Consider the following 16,581-nt stretch of genomic DNA (forward strand, 5'->3'; position numbering starts at 1 on the left):
CTGTGGTTTGGTGAATATGCAGATGGAACCTGCTGATGCAGAACCTGTGTACACAGAGGGCCAACTGTATCTCTCAAATTTCTTGTCTCCAGTATTACCACTCTGAATCCATATCTCTTGCTTGAAATACTGCAGTGATTAGTTTTGTTTCTTTCCAGTCTTTTTTTTAACCTAGCCGTAATGTCCAAGTTACCATTTAAAAAAAAGTTTGATTTTTAACTGACAGGTAGTAATTTTATATATTTATGCAACACAGTATGGTGTATATATATTTACACATACACTTATACATATATACACACACACATTGTATAATGATCAAATCAGACTAATTAGCATTGCCATCACCTCAAATATTTATTGTTTCTTTGTGATGAGACATTAAAAATCTCTTCTATTTTGCAATATATAATAGATTATTAACTGTTGACCCTGCTGTGCAATAGAACACCAGAACTTATTTCTCCCATTTAAACTAACTTCTTATCTGTTTACCAACCTCTCCTCATTCTACTCCTCCCTACTCTTCCCAGCTTTTGATAACCGCTATTCTCTGCTCTACTTCTATGAGATCAAATTTTTTAGATTCCACATATGAGTGAGATCATGCAATATTTGTCCTTCTGTACTTGGTTTATTTCACTTAACATAATGTCCTCTAGGCTTACCCATATTGTGACAAATGACAGGATTTCATTCTTGTTTATGGCTGAATAGTATTTCATTTTGTATATATACTGCATTTAAAATAATCCAGCAGGGCATAGTGGCTTATGCCTGTAATCCCAGCACTTTGGAAGGCCAAAGTGGGAGGATCGCTTGACCACAGGCCTTCAAGACCAGCCTAGGCAACATAGCGAGATGCCATTTCTGCAAAAAATAAATTAACCAGACATGGTGGTGCATGCCTGTGTTCCCAGCTACTTGGAAAGCTGAGGTGGGAGGATTGCTTGAGCTTCTGTGGTTGAGGCTGCAGTGAGCTGTGATCATGTCACTGCACTCCAGCCTGGGTGACAGAGTGAGACCCTGTCTCCAAAAAAAAAAAAAAGTTCATTCACTGATGAACACTTAGGTTAATTCCATGTCTTAGCGTTTGAGAATAGTGCTGCGGTAAACTTGGGAGTGCAGCTGTCTCTTTGACATACTGATTTACTTTTCTGTGAATTTTATTCCCAGTAGTGGAATTGCTGGATATTCTATTTTTAATTTTTGGGAGAACCTCCATACTGTTGTCTGTAATGGCTGTACTAATTTATATTACCACCAACACTGTATGAAAGATTCCCTTTCTCCACATCCTCCTCAGTGTTTGTTATTTTTCATCATTTTGATGATAGCCATTCTAAGTGGGTCGAGATGATACCTCATGGTGGTTTTGATTTGCAGTCCCTTAATTATTAATGATGCTGAGCATTTTTTAATATACCTGTTGGCCATTTGTATGTCTTCTGAGAAATGTTTATTCAGGTCTTTTGCCCATTTTAAAATTATGTTATTTGTATTTTTGCCATTGAGTTGTTTCCGTTTCTGGGAGTGAGTGAGTACTGAATTTCCTTACTGTTATTGTATGACAGTCTATCCTTTTATGTCTATTAATATTTGCTCCAATGTAAGGTGCATATATATTTACAATTATTATATCCTCTTTATTGGCCCCCTTATCATTACATAATACTCTTGTTTCTTCTTACAATTTTTGGCTTAAAGTCTGTTTTATCTAATATAAGTGTAGGTAGCTACTCCTGCTTTCTTTTGTTTTTCTATTTGCATTGAATGTTTTCCCTTTTAGTCTCTGTATGTCCTTACAGAGGATTTGAGTCTCTTGTAGGCAGGCAGCATGGAGTTGGGTCTTGTTTTTTAAATTCATTCAGTCATTCCGTCTCTTATTGGAGATTTTAATCCGTTTACATTCAACATAATTATTAATAAGTAAAGACATACTACTGCAATTTTGGTACTTCTTTTATAGTTGTTTTGTAGATCCTTTCTTCCTCTCTGATTGTCTTCCTTTGTGGTTAAGTGATTTTCTCTAGTAATATGTTTTGACACCTTGCCTTTTACTTTTAGTGTATCTATTGTAGGATTTTGCTTTGTGGTTACCATGAGGCTTACAAAAAACATAACCAGTTATTTTAAACTGCTAACAACTTAATTTTGATCTCAAAGAAAAGAAAGAAAACGTACACTGTAACTCCATTCTTTTCCCACATTTTGAATTTTTGATGTTACAGTTTATATCTTTGTGTATTGTCTCTCTCTTAACAAAGTATTACAGTTCTTATTTTTAATAGTTTTGTCTTTTAGTCTTAATAACTAAAGATAGGAGTGGTTAATATACCACTATTACAATATTAGAGTATTCTGAATTTGTCTGTTTACTGACTTGGGCCGGTGATTTTTATACCTTCAGAAGTTTCTTTGTTACATGTTAGCATTCTTTTCTTTCAGATTGAAGAAATCCCTTTAGCATTTCTTGTAAGATAATTCTGATGGTATTGAATTCCTTCAGCTTTTGTTTTTCTGGGAAACTTTTAATCTTCATTTCTGAAAGATGGCTTTGCTGGGTACAGTATTCTTGGTGTTTTTGTTTGTTTTTTCCTTCAGCTTTCTGAATATATTCTCCTACTTCCTCCTGATCTGCAAGGTTCTTGCTGAGAAGTTTGGTGCCAGGCATATTGGAATTCTTTTGTATGTTAACTTGCTTCTTTTCTCTTGCTGCTTTCAGAATCCCCTCCTTGTCTTTGATCTTTGAGAGCTTGATTATAATATGCCTTGGGGTAGTCTTATTTAGGTTGAATATGATTAGTGATCTTTGACTTTCCTTTATCTGGATTTTATTTTTCTTCAGGTTTTGAAAATGTTCTGTTATTATTTTTTTGGATACGCCTTCTACCCATTTGTCTTTCTTTATTCCCTCTTGAACTCCAATTACTCGAACATTTTCTCTTTTGATGCTATCCCATAGATCTTGTAAGCTTTCTTCATTCCTCTTTAGTCTTTTTTTTTTCTTCTCTACCTGTATATTTTTCACTTATCCTGCCTTTGAGCTCACTCATCGTTTCTTCCGCTTGGTTAATTCTGTTGTTGAAGCTCTATTGCATTTTTCACTGCTTTCACTGCACATTCTAGCTAGGGAAATTTTTTTTTTTTTTCAGCGTCTCTCTTAAATTTTTCTGACAAATTTCTGAATTGTTTATCTGTATTTTCTTGAAGTTCACTGATGATCCTTAACACAGCTAGTTTGATTTTTATTCTGACAGATCACACATCTCCATCTTTTTAGGGTCTGTTATTGGTACCTTATTTTGTCTCTTTGGTGAGGTCATAATTCCCTGATTGTTCTGAATGCTTGTGGATGTACACTGATGTCTGCTTATTAACGAATTAGTTATTTATTCAAGTCTTTGCAGTGTGACTTTGTGCCCATCCTTCAGTGGGCCTATCTAGAGATCTAAGACTGGCTGTTGTCAAGCCTGTGACTGCTGCAGCCATTTCAGCGGTAGAGGGCGCCTTAAGCCCATTTTTACCACGAAGATGACATGGTGCTCCAGCCAGGATATACCTAATGATGACTCAAGGTAGGGGTACCCTGACTGTGAGGAAGTTGGCCAACGATCCGAACCTGGAAGCCTGTCCCATTTGCTTAGACAGATGCATGTTTCCCCGCAATTCCCTGCACAGATGGGATAGTTCCCCAACTGTAGCAAAAGGAACTGGAGCTGAGACTGGGACCCCTTACACTCTGCTGTAGGATGGAGGCTGGTGAGCTTGCACCAGTGGCCCACATCCATGCTTCCCAGTAATTTCCTGCATGGATGGGACAGTTTACCAACTGCAGGGAGAGGGGCTGGAGCCGAGTCTGGGCCCCTTCACTGCTGTGGGACAGAGGCTGGCAAACCCACCAGGGTAGCCCAGGCAGGCAAGCTTCCCCTAGAAGCTCCCTGCACAGGTGGGGCATTTCCCTGACTGTAGTGAGAGAGGCTAGAGTAGAGAGTGGGATCCTTTAGGACCTGCTTTGGGACAAAGGCTGACAGGTCCTTCAAGGAGGCTCAGACAGACAAATCATTCCTGGGTTGTGGGATATGGGTAAATCTTCTTCTGGGTCCTTGTGTAAGCAGTAATAAACTGGGCCCATGGCTGGGTAGCAGAAGGGTTGGAGCCAATTTACAGGGTAACTTTCAGGTCTGCTGCCAAGACCAATGTCAGTGGGCAGATGAAGCTTGCTGCCTAGGCACTAGTGTGCTTGATTCCTCCTAAATCTTTTTTTTTTTTTTTAATTAGTATTTTGGAAGGTTTGATTTTTGTTTTGTTATTTTTAATCAAATGCATTTATATATCTTAAAAGTTCTTTATATACTACCTTTGTTTCCTGCCATAAACAATACTAAACTGTCTCTTCCCTTTTCCTGTATCATTTGATTTTAGTTACAAGTATTATCTTAATGCCAATCACTGTGTTCATAAATGTACTTGGGTTTATCCCAGTTGATTTGAGAGCTTCAAGTTGTAACTCTTTTTCCAAGTAATACTTAAGAAGTTAGTACACTTAGTTTCACCTTTCTTATAATTTTTTTGGTTTTTAAAAATAATATGTGTTATTTTACATCCCTTGAGCTTATATCATTTTTATACCATTTTGTCAGTTTTATCTCCATTTTTAAAAAATTGACACTTTTAGAGCAGTTTTTAGAGCAGTTTTAGGTTCACAGCAAAATTGAAAGTACAGAGTCCCCATGTACTTGCTGTCTCCACACACGCACAGCATCCCCCCCATTAGCATTCCCTACCAGAGTGGTACATTTCTTAAAATTAATACACCTCCATTGACACATTGTCTCCCAAAGTTCATAGTTTACATTAGGGTTTACTCTTGGTGTTGTACATGCTGTGGATTTTGATGAAGGTATAATGACATGTGTCTACCATGATAGTATCTTACAGAATAGTTTCACTGACCTAAAAATCCTCTTTACTCTGCCTGCTCATCCCTTCCTCCCTAAAAACCCTGGCAACCACTGATCTTTTTAACATCTCTGTAGTCTTACCTTTTCCAGATTGTCATAGAGTTGGAATCATATAGTGTGTAGCCTTTTCAGATTGGCTTCTTTCACTTAGTAATGTGCATTTAATCTTCTTTTATGTCTTTTCATGGCTTGTTCATTTTCTTTTAGCACAAAATGATATTTCACTGTCTGGATGTACCACAGTGTATTCATTCACCTAGTAAAGGCCACCTGCTGCTTCTAAGTTTGGGCAGTTATGCGTGAATAAAGCTGCTGTAAATATGTGTTTGCAGGTTTTTGTGTGAACATGTGTTTGACTAATTTAGGCAAATACCAACAAGTGTGATCGCTGGATCCCATGATAAGAGTATGGTTAGCTTTGTAAGAAATTGCCAAACTATCTTCCAAAGTAGCTTTCCCATTTTGCATTGTCACTAGCAATAAATTAGAGTTCCTATTCGTTCACATTCTCTTTAGCATTTGATATTACCAGTTTTAATCCCCCTTTGGGGGATTAAAAAACTATATTACCACCACAGTTACAACACCACTAACTTGTGTTCTGAGTTTTGGCCATTCTAGTAGGTATGCAGGGTATCTCATTGTTTTTTTGTTTTGTTTTTTCTTTTTGAGATCGAGTCTCGCTCTATCGCCCAGGCTGGAGTGCAGTGGCGCGATCTCGGCTCACTGCAATCTCCACCTCCCGGGTTCAAGTGATTCTCCTGCCTCAGCCTTCTGAGTAGGTGGGATTACAGGCACACGCCACCATGCGTGGCTAATTTTTGTATTTTTAGTAGAGACGGGGTTTCACCATGTTGATCAAGCTGGTCTCGAACTCCTGACCTCGTGATCCGCCCACCTCAGCCTCCCAAAGTGCTGAGATTACAGGCATGAGCCACTGCACCCAGCCATCTCATTGTTTTAATTAGTGGTTCCTTAATAAGATATGATGTTGATCATCATTTCACATGCTTATTTGTCATCTGTGTATCTGCCTTCTCTGGTGAAGTGTCTGTTTTGGTCATTTGCCCAGTTTTTAATTGGGTCGTTCTTTTCTCACTGTTGGATTTTAAATGTTCTTTGTATATTTTGGATAACAGTAGTTTATCACATAGGTCATTTGCAAATATTTTTTTCCCAATTTGTGTCTTGTCTTCTCATTCTCTTGATATTCCCATCTTTTAGTTTTAGTTCTAAAGTTAGATGTATTTTCTTCTTACCCCAGTCCATCATGTTACAGCTTATCCACTTTTTTTGTTTCGTTTTTTTTGTTTTTTTAATCTGAAACATTCTCTGGTGCACTCAGGCAAGCTCATAGGAGAGAGATTTTCTAAGGTCTTACAGGTTTATGACTTTGTGGTCGTACACTTGAAGGACACTTTGGCTGGATATAAAATACTCAGCTCACATTTTTTTCTTTGAGTAACTTAAAAATGTTACTTCATTGTTTTCTAACATAAATGTTGCTGTTGAAATTCAGTACCAGTCTGATTTTCTTTCCCTTGTAGGTGACTTGGCTTTGTATTTAACTTTATTATTGTGATAACTTTACATATTTTTGTTTCCCATGTTTAAATGATCTGGATTTCCCTGGACTATTAGGAAGAGATTCCTATGAAAGAATAAATCAGGATAGCTTTATCAGTTTACATTTGAAGGTCTTTCTCCTCTGTTGTTTTTGGAGTGTGTGTGTAGCTCCTTTGTCTCGTAGGTAATCCTTGGTCAAAAAGGTTTTTCTTTTCCAGTGCACTGTTTCTGAGAGCTTTACATGCTTAGCATCCCATCATAGGATACTTATTTTCTCTCTCTAGTATTTTCTGTCAACTGTTTCCTTTGGAACTTTGCCACTCCCTTCCCTCTTTATATCTTATCCTTCCTTCTCCCTATCTTCATTGCCCTGCAGTTTTGTTTGAGACTTCCGAGTTTTTTTCCCCTCAGGGTGAGACTCCGTCCTTCTGGTGAGGGCTCTTTGTTACGTACTCCTCTAAGATGCTTGAGGGTTTAGAGCTTCGTAGCACTCTTTGCTGCCTATAGGACTGACTATACAGGTTTTTGCAGTCACCTGCAAGTTGGAGCCTGTGAAAACCTTTTCCTTTCTCTCCGTTTATTCTTAGATTTGCTCTCCGAGTTTTCTCCAAAGATAGAGTCCTGTGCTTGTGGAGTATTTCTTAGTGATTTTTGGGTTTTGTTGCTTTGTAGGGTACCTCTGTTGTAGCTTTAATTTCCTGCTGCTTTTGTACATCTGGTGATCATGCATTGTGAGCAGTTTATCCACATTCTCTTAGTATTCTGAGAATTATGGAGATTCTCTTTTACTTAGTTTCATTGAGATCTTCTCATATCCCTGTTGGTATATCTGGTTTTTAGGAGTTATCTTTGGGGGATTAAAAGACTATACTGCCACCACAATTATAACACCACTAACTCATTATTTTATTAGTTTAATTGTGACTAATATGTAAGGAGCTTAGATTCCCCCCCCCCCCATGTTTGAAAGATTAGTTTAGGGCTACTTAAGCATACAAAATTGCATATGCTTAATAGCTGAATAAAGGAATTTTAAAACATCTATATGTGACCTGGTGAGGAGTTGAATATAAATGTAGAATGTGATTTTTGGTAACATTTTTCTTGATTTTAAATGCAAATATGCATCATTTATATCTGGTTACATTGTTTAATGGATATAGTCTCCTAATAGATATTTTAGGTTAGTTGCAGTATGGTACATGAAGTTACCTGTAAGTAAATAGCTTTTAAAGTAAACATAAAAAAAGTGTATTTTTATTGAAATATGCATAATTAAATTCCTTACTTGATGGAAATAAATATGTATAGCAAAAAGTTAAAGGAAAAAAAGAATTAAGTCATTTTGTTTATTTTCACCTGTAATATATATTATATATATTTTATATATATAATGTATATTTTTAATTTTTGGATATTTTATGAAAGAAATGTGAAAATTTAATTTGTTAGTTGGGATTTTCTGTAATTTTGGACTTGCCTGATTGTCTTCCACATAGCAGGTGCTAGATAAATACTTTCAATGTGAACATTGTCGGAAGTGACAGTATTCATATTTTATAATTTTATTAGTAAAGATTATATAGTCTGCTGAATCTAACTTCAAACTATGGAGATCCAAAATAAAATTATCAATTTCTCTTAGGAACTGAAGTTAAAAGATGAAGAATGTGAGAGGCTTTCAAAAGTGCGAGATCAACTTGGACAGGAATTGGAAGAACTCACAGCTAGTCTATTTGAGGTTGGTCTATTTACATCTTGGCCAACAGCAACATCTTGACTTTTATATATTGACAAAATTGTATTTTGAGGGAATCTTGAAAAAGATTTGCTTAGCTTCATGTATATTTATAAGTCCTCTAAGCAAAAGAGAAATCTTTAAGCAATGTAGAGCTTACAACTTAAGATGATGTGAAAAGAAATAAAAAACATCTATGGGCCACCAGTATCAGATTATTTAAAAATGTATGTGTGCAAAGAAAGGAGGCAAATTTTAGTATTGATTTTTATTTTACCAAGTATTTACGGGCTACTTTAGATTAACTACATATGACTGTACAACTAAGAGGGCAAACTCTTTGAGATAGTCATCTTACATGGGATGATTTGAGAAATGTTAGAAGGCACATCTACTTGTAAGAAGGCATACTTTTTATATCCAGCCCGCCACCAGGAAAAATTTCTACCTAACTGGAGCAGTGTTTCTCCATAGGGGTGCCACTAACACTGTAGGACGTTTAGTGTCCTTGGTGTTCTAGTCAGGGTTCTCCAGAAAAACAGAGCCTATATACATATACATGTATAGAGAGATACAGAGAGGGAGAGAGAGGGACAGAGGCACTCATTATTATAGGGAGTTGGCTCTTGCTGTTATGGAGGCTGGCAAGTCCCAGGGAGCTGCAGTGGGAGTCAGCAAACTGGAGGCCCAGGAGGGCTGATGGTGCACTTCCAGTCCAACTTTGAAGGTCTGAGAACTGGGAAGAGCAAATGTTTCAGTTTGAGTCTGAAGGAGAAAAAAAATCTCTTCCTTGAGGGAGCGTCACCCTTTTTTGTTCTATTCAGGCCATCAACTGATTGGATGAGGGTCACCCACATTCTAGAGGGCAGTCTACTTTACTCAGTCTACCAATGTAAATGTTATTCTTATCCAGAAACATTCAGGATAATGTTTGACTACATATTCGAGCACCCTGTGATTCAGTCAAGTTGACATACACAATAAACCATCATAATAGGCTTTGCTCAGAAAAGTGCTGGTAATACCCCCGGTCATTTTGACAGCGTGCAGATACCCCTGGGGGTGAGGTGAGGGTAGTACTTCCATGAGTAAGAACTGTTGCCGTAAAGTGTCTCCTTTGGGTTAAGACCTTGAGTCTTTAGAAGTTCCTTAACAAAAACATTGATGTGTTACTGGAATGGCTAATGCCATTATCATTTAACGATATATATGTTTTTTTCCTAAAGATTTGTTCTTAAAACTTTTATTATAATAAACTTGGGGGGGTGGAAATTCCATCACCTTTTGTTATTATTTATTCATAATCTATTTCACAGCCTCAGGTATGTATGTATTCTTACTTAGTTGTAATTTAATATTTTGTGTTTTTCTAAATAACATTTTTAATGTTGCTGCACCATCACTAATTGTAACGATAGTCATAATCTACTAGGTGCCTGTTCCACAACTTTTATCATTACAAGTAACATTGCCCTGAATGTCTTTAGACATGTAGGGCTTTCCATGCCTTCTCTGCTCCATACCCCTTTGCCTTCTTTTCTGTCTTTTTGGGGTCATTTTCTTTCATGAACATTTTAAAATTAATCTGTTTATTTATTTAGCTAGCTAGTCATCAGAGATGAGAGGAGAATAAATTTAAGGATAGGAAGAGTGGAAAGTTAAAGAGATAGAATAGAAGCTATGTGACTTGTTACATTTCTGAATAGAAGGTTATACAGAAGCATTAGATTTTTCTTCCAGTATTGTCTGACTGGAAGAAAATTTTGTAGTGATATGGATATTAGGTAAGAAAGCAAATATATTAAGCTATTTATGTTAATTTTGATTTCCTGACTACTTGCATTTAATTTAGCTAGCCCTGCTTAGTTTCACCCATCTGCACATGTATGTATGTTCTGTTACATGAAATAGAAGTAGAAAAAACAGAAAGAAACTTCTCCCTGTAAGTAGCAGGATGTGAAGGGCCAGAAATGCAGCTTAGGCAATTAGTGAAAAAGCATATCTAAAAAATATAGTTTGGAGTCTCTAACCTTTTCTAACCCAGTGGTGGCTGTTAGCATTGACACTGTGGCTACTTTCTGGAAAACAAAGTACATTGATTAAAGATGATTTTGGTAATGAAGAAAGTTGTATTCGAACCAATTATTTATGAATCGTGGAAAAAGCGCTCAGAGTTTTTCTTTGGTCTTAATTGTGCCTTCATGATCTGTTTACCATTGTCTTAGGAAAAGATTCTTTTTTTGCACTTTATATGTGTGTGTGTGCATATCTTTTTAGGAATTAAAGATTATTCTGAATAAACTCAATATGCACAGTTTTGGTAAGTCTGACATGTATAATAGGAGTCTATTATCCTAATCTTCAATATAATTATACTTTGTATGTAGCAAAGTTGAGTTTTAAAAGTATCAAATACTTAATAAACCTCAAAAGTTATGTTTTTCTTCTAACGCCTCCAATTTTGAGATAATATAAAATTAAGTCAGTTGAAAGAATACAAAGCAGTCTATATCTTACATGGAGAAAAAAAGATAGTAGTCTTAAGATGTTTATGTTTTATAAGCCAGTTTTAGTAAATGTTTATGATATGTCTAGTTTTCTCCCAACAATACTATGATGCATATAGGGCAGATTATTATCATTTTATCTGAGAAGAAAAGTGAGGCAGAGAGGCTAATGAACAATGCAGGCACTCATATTCATGATCCTAACTCTTGCTTTATCTGCTGTGAAAATCATAAATGGCATTTCTGTTTGTGTCAAACCACGGAAAAGAAGTCATCACTGGGGCCTCTTATTTCTTCATTCCACACTCAAGTGATCAGTTAAGTCTTTTGATGCTACCTCCAGGACATAGAGCACATTGCCTTCCAAGCCACCATCGTTTGTTAGCTAAATCAATAGATACCAAACTTTTTGATCCTGTACCTGATCAGTACAAGAAAAATTTGAGCATGTTACCTGCATTATGATGAAGATAACTAATATTTATTGAGAGTTCTCTATGTGCTAGGCACATATAGGTAGTGTTCTATATGAACATATATGCGTATTTATAAATTATACACACTTGCTAATGGACATACTAATGTGTTAACATACATTGTAAATACAAGTTTTAAAAGGTAAAACAATAAAAGTGCTTTAACATTTTTATTATGGTACAAAAATATTCTCATTAAAACAGTTATACACACACATTTTATATATACTTAGTGAGAGGAGTGTGATTGAATGTTACTTTATTTTAGAAGATCTTGTTTTAACAGTTTATTATCCAGATGAAGGTCTGGTCTAAGTTCCATTTTCAAAAATAGATCTAATACTGCTGATAACTCACACATCTGTTGGTCTAATATAAGATACATCTTTCCCTATTTTAAATCATTATTTTGTCATTATAGATTTCATCGTGCAGAAATCGGTAGAGTATACTTACACAAACCAAGATGTGGTAAAACCTAGATGGTACAGCCTATTACACACCTTGGCTATATGATATTGCTTATTGCTCCTGGGCTACAAACCTGTACAACATGTTACTATACTGAATACTGTTGGCACTTGTGATACAATGGTAAATATTTACGTATCTAAACATAGAAAAAGTAAAGTAAAAATAAATATGGTATAATTTTATGGGACCACTGTCATATATGCAGTCCATTGTTCACTGAAATGTTATGTGGTGCATGACTGTATATATGCACCCAACATCAAAGCACCTAAATGTGTAAAACAAACTGACAGATCTGAAGGCTGATACAGTAATACATTAATAATAGGTGACTTCAATACCACAGTCTCTCTAATGAGTAGATTATTCAGACAGAAAATTAATAAGGAAACAGCAGAACTGCATAACGCTATAGACCAAATGGATCTAACAGATACGTATGGAACTTTTAACACAACAGCAAAAGAATATACATTCTTCTCAGGTGCACATGAAACATTCTCCAGTATAGTTCATGTTAGGTCACAAAACAAGTCTCAAATTTAAGAAGATCAAAATCATTCTAAGAATCTTTTCCACTCACAATGGAATTCAATTAGGAATCAATAATAGAAAACAGGAAAACTCAAATATGTGGAAACTAAACAATGATATCCTTTTGAACAACCTTTGAGTCAAAAAATCAAAAGGGAACTTGAAAAGTTTCTTGAGACGAATAAAACTGAAAACACAACGTACCAAAACTTAAGAGATGCAGAAAAAGCAGTACTAAGAGGGATAAAGGCCTACATTAAAAAAGAAGAACAATCTCAACCTAACTTTATACCTCAAGGAATTAGAAGGAGAACAAACTAAGTCCAAACTTAGCAGAGGGAAGGGAATAACAAAGATCAGAGTAGAAATAGAGAATAGGAAAATAATAGAAAATATTAAGAAAACCTGAGTTTGTTTCTTGAAAAAAATAAAAACCCTTAGCTAGACAAACCAAGAAAAGAGAGGACTCAAATCAGAAATGAAAGAGGAGGTATTACAATGGATGCTTCAGAAATAAAAAAGATCATAAGTGACTTTTATGAACCACATGCCAATCAATTGGATAATCTAGAAGAAATAGATAAATTCCTAGAAACTGACTCAGTTTTCTGGAATCAAATTCCGGAAAATGGAATCAAGAAGTAGAAACAAAAAAGCCCAAGATTAGATGGCTTCACAGGTAAATTCTACCAAACATTCAAAGAAGAATCAGTGCCAATTCTTTTTACACTCTTACAAAAATAGAAGAGGGAACCCTTCCAAACTCATTTTATGAGGCCAATATCACTCTGATACCAAAGTAAATGTACCACAAGGAAAAAACTATGGGCCAATATTCTCAATGAACATAGGTGCAGAAGCCCTTAATAAAATGTTAGAAAATCAAATTCAGTAACATATTAAAAGGATTATACACTGTGATCAAATGGGATTTGTCCCTGGGATGCAAGGATGCATCAACATAGGCAAATCAATCAGTGTGATAAACCACAGTAATAGAATGATATAATAATATACATTATAATCTTAATAGAAGCAGAAAAAGCATTTGACAAAATTCCACATTCATTTATGCTAAAACTCTCAACAAAATAGATATAGGAACTTACTTTAAGACAATAAAGACCATATATGGAAACCCATAGCTAACAATCATAATCAATGGGGGAAATTGAAAGCTTTTCCTCTAAGATCTGGTATAAGACAAGGATGCCCACTCTTCACCATTTCTGTACAGCACAGTTCTGGAATGTTAGAGCAATCAGTCAAGAAAAAGAAAAGGCAACCAAATTGGAAAGGAAGAAATAATCTCTGTGTGCAGATGACATGATCACAAGTGTAGAAAATCCTAAAGATTCAACAACAAAAAAGTTAGAACTAATAAATGAATTTGATAGGATTGCAGGATACAAAAATTAATGATGTTTTTATACATGGACAACCAGTTACCTGAAAAGGAATTTAAGAGAACAATCTCATGATTTCAGTGTCAAAAAGCATCAAAAAGAATAAAATACTCAGGAATAAACTTAACCAAAGAGGCAAAAAGACTTGTATACTGAAAATTATAATACAATTAATGAAGGGAATTAAGACACAGATGGAAAGAGATTTGTGTTCATTGGTTGGAAGAATTAATACTGTTAAAATGTCTATTCTACCCAAGTGATTTACAGATACAATGCAATCCCTGTGAAAATCCCAATGGCATTTTTTACAGAAGTAGGAAATTCATATGGAGCTACAAAAGACGTTAATAGCCGAAGTAATTTTTTTTTTTTTCTGAGATGGAGTCTTGCTCTGTTGCCTAGGCTGGAGTGCAATGGTGCGATCTTGATTCACTGTAACCTCCGCCTCCTGGGTTCTAGCTTTTCTCCTGCCTCAGCCTCCTGAGTAGCTGGGATTACAGGTGTGCACCACCACGCCCAGATAATTTTTGTATTTTTAGTAGAAACGGGTTTCACCATGTTGGCCAGGTTGGTCTTGAACTCCTGACCTCAGGTGATCTACCTGCCTCAGCCTCCCAAAGTGCTGGGATTACAGGCGTGAGCCACTATGCCCAGCCCCAAAGTAATCTTGAGCAAGAAAAATAAAGCTGGATGCATCACACTTCCTGATTTCAAAGTACATGACAAAGTTACAGCAGTAAAAACAGTATGGCACTGATATAAAAACAGACATGTGGACCAATAGAAGAGAATAGAGAGCCCAGAAATGACACATTTTTGGTTAGCTAACCCTCAACAAAAATGCTAAGGACACCTAGTGGGGAGTAGATAGTCTTATCAATAAATGCTGCTGAGAAAATTGGATATCCACATGCAAATGAACGAAATTAGACCCTGATCTCGCACCATAAAGAAAAATCAATTCAAATGGATTAAAGACTTACACATAAGACCTGAAACTGTAAACTCAGAAGAAACAAGGAGAAAGCTTCTTGACATTGGTCTGGGCAGTGATTTTTTTGGATGTGACACCAAAAGCACAGGCAACAAAAACAAAATGGACAAGTGGGAGTACATCAAACTAAAAAGCTTCTGCCCAGCAAAAAACAGTCAACAAAATGAAGAAGCGGCATACTGAATGGGAAAACATTTGCAAACCGTGTATCTGATAAGGAATTAATATCCAAAGTATATAAGGCATGCAGTAGCAAAAAACAACCCAATTGAAAGATGGGCTAGGGGCCTAAATAGACATTTCTCCTAAGAAGACATACAAATGGCCAACCGGTATATGATAAGGTACCCGGCATCAGTAATCATCAGGTAAATGCCAGTCACTCCCCAATGAGATAGCACCCCACACTGGTTAGAATGGCTATTATCAAAATACAAAAGATAGTAAATGTTGGCAAGGATGTGGAGAAAAGGAACTTGTCCGCTATTGGTGGGAATGTAAATTGGTACAGCCATTATGGAAAACAGTATGGAAGTTTCTGCTCAAAAAATTAAAAATAAAGCTACTGCATGATCCAGCAATCCCACTTCCAGATATATATCCAAAAGAAAATTGCTATCCTGATGAGTTATCTGTGCTTCCATGTTCATTGCAGCATTATTCACAGTAGCAAAGTTATGGAAACAAGTTATATGTCTATTGATGAATGGATAAAGAAAATGTGGGGGGTATGTGTGTGTATATGAATACTACTCAGTCTTAAAATGGAAATCCTGCCTTTTGCAACAACATGAGCGAACCTGGAGGACATTTTGCTAAGTGAAATAAGCAAGACAGAAAGACAAATGCTACATTATCTCACTTATATGTGGAATCTAAAATAGTCGAGCTCATAGAAGCACAGAGTAGATTGGTGGTTGTCAGGGGCTGGAAAGTGGGAGAAACGGGAGATGTCGGTCATTGGTACAAAGTGTCAGTTATGCAGGATAGATAAATTCTGAAGACCCAATGTACAGCACGACTATATTGTATGTTACAAATTTGCTAAGAAGGTAGATCTTGTTTGCTCACCACCTCCCCTCCAAAAAAAAGGTAACTGAGAGGTGCTGGATATGCTAAAAGAAAAACAAAATGATATGTATATTTCAGTGTTCATAAATATTTATTAAAACAGCCACACTAATTTGTGTGTTGTCTATGGCTGCTTTCATATTGCAACAGCAGAGCTGAGGAGTTGCAGGTGAGGCTGTATATGTATACATAGTGTTTGACTCTTTACAGAAAAAGTTTACCGACTCCTGGTATAGGTGATACTTATATCATTTTCAGCTTTGGAAGGGCAGTGTGATGGAAAATTTTCAAACTTTTTTTGAGTCTACCTTTTGATGTTTTTTGTCAATTTTTAAAAAATTCTGTAAAAATTCTGCATGTCATCTTTTTAGCAACTGATCCTGCCCCAGTCTAGTGCTCATTCCTTTTGGGGCTCCAATTATATGTATGTTATACCTTTTCACTGTAACCCTTATGTCTGTAGTGGAAAAGTCACCTAAAATTTCACATTACTCTAAGTTTACTTCACTATTTTGTTCTCAAATACCTTCAAACACATTTTAAAAACAAACAAAAAACTTATCTAGCTTTTCTAATCGTTCTCCGTTGGAGGTTTGGTACAAATTGCATAATCCACTATTAATGAAAACAGAGTCCATTTCCAAAAATTTAGTCAACTATTCTCTCCATAGTATGAATTACTTTTTCATTTAAAGTTAAAATGTTACTTATCTTGAAGGGTCAGATTAGCTGTGTTTATTATTTTTAAAACATTGCCAGATAGTTTTGTGTTGACAGCCACTTGTCCCAGAAAAATTCAGCAAATCTGAAACATTTGTTATTTTTAAAAGGAGAATATTTAACTCATT

At 35.9% G+C, this 16,581-nt stretch overlaps 1 protein-coding gene across 5 annotated transcripts in view; it reads left to right on the top strand.

Moving 5' to 3' along the window:
* Positions 1-16,581, top strand: part of RAB3IP (RAB3A interacting protein) — a 78,273-nt gene that overhangs the window by 32,091 nt on the left and 29,601 nt on the right. For 4 of the 5 annotated variants that reach the window (XM_034936219.3, XM_003808731.4, XM_055095899.1 and 1 more), the window contains exon 4: positions 8,176-8,271. The exons of the other annotated variant lie outside the window; for it this stretch is intronic. In XM_034936219.3, coding sequence (XP_034792110.2) covers positions 8,176-8,271 — 96 coding nt within the window. The remainder of the gene's footprint in view (positions 1-8,175; positions 8,272-16,581) is intronic. 5 annotated transcript variants of the gene reach the window in all.

Source organism: Pan paniscus, chromosome 10 (assembly GCF_029289425.2).
Source record: "Pan paniscus chromosome 10, NHGRI_mPanPan1-v2.0_pri, whole genome shotgun sequence".
In the NCBI taxonomy this organism is placed as follows: domain Eukaryota; kingdom Metazoa; phylum Chordata; class Mammalia; order Primates; family Hominidae; genus Pan; species Pan paniscus.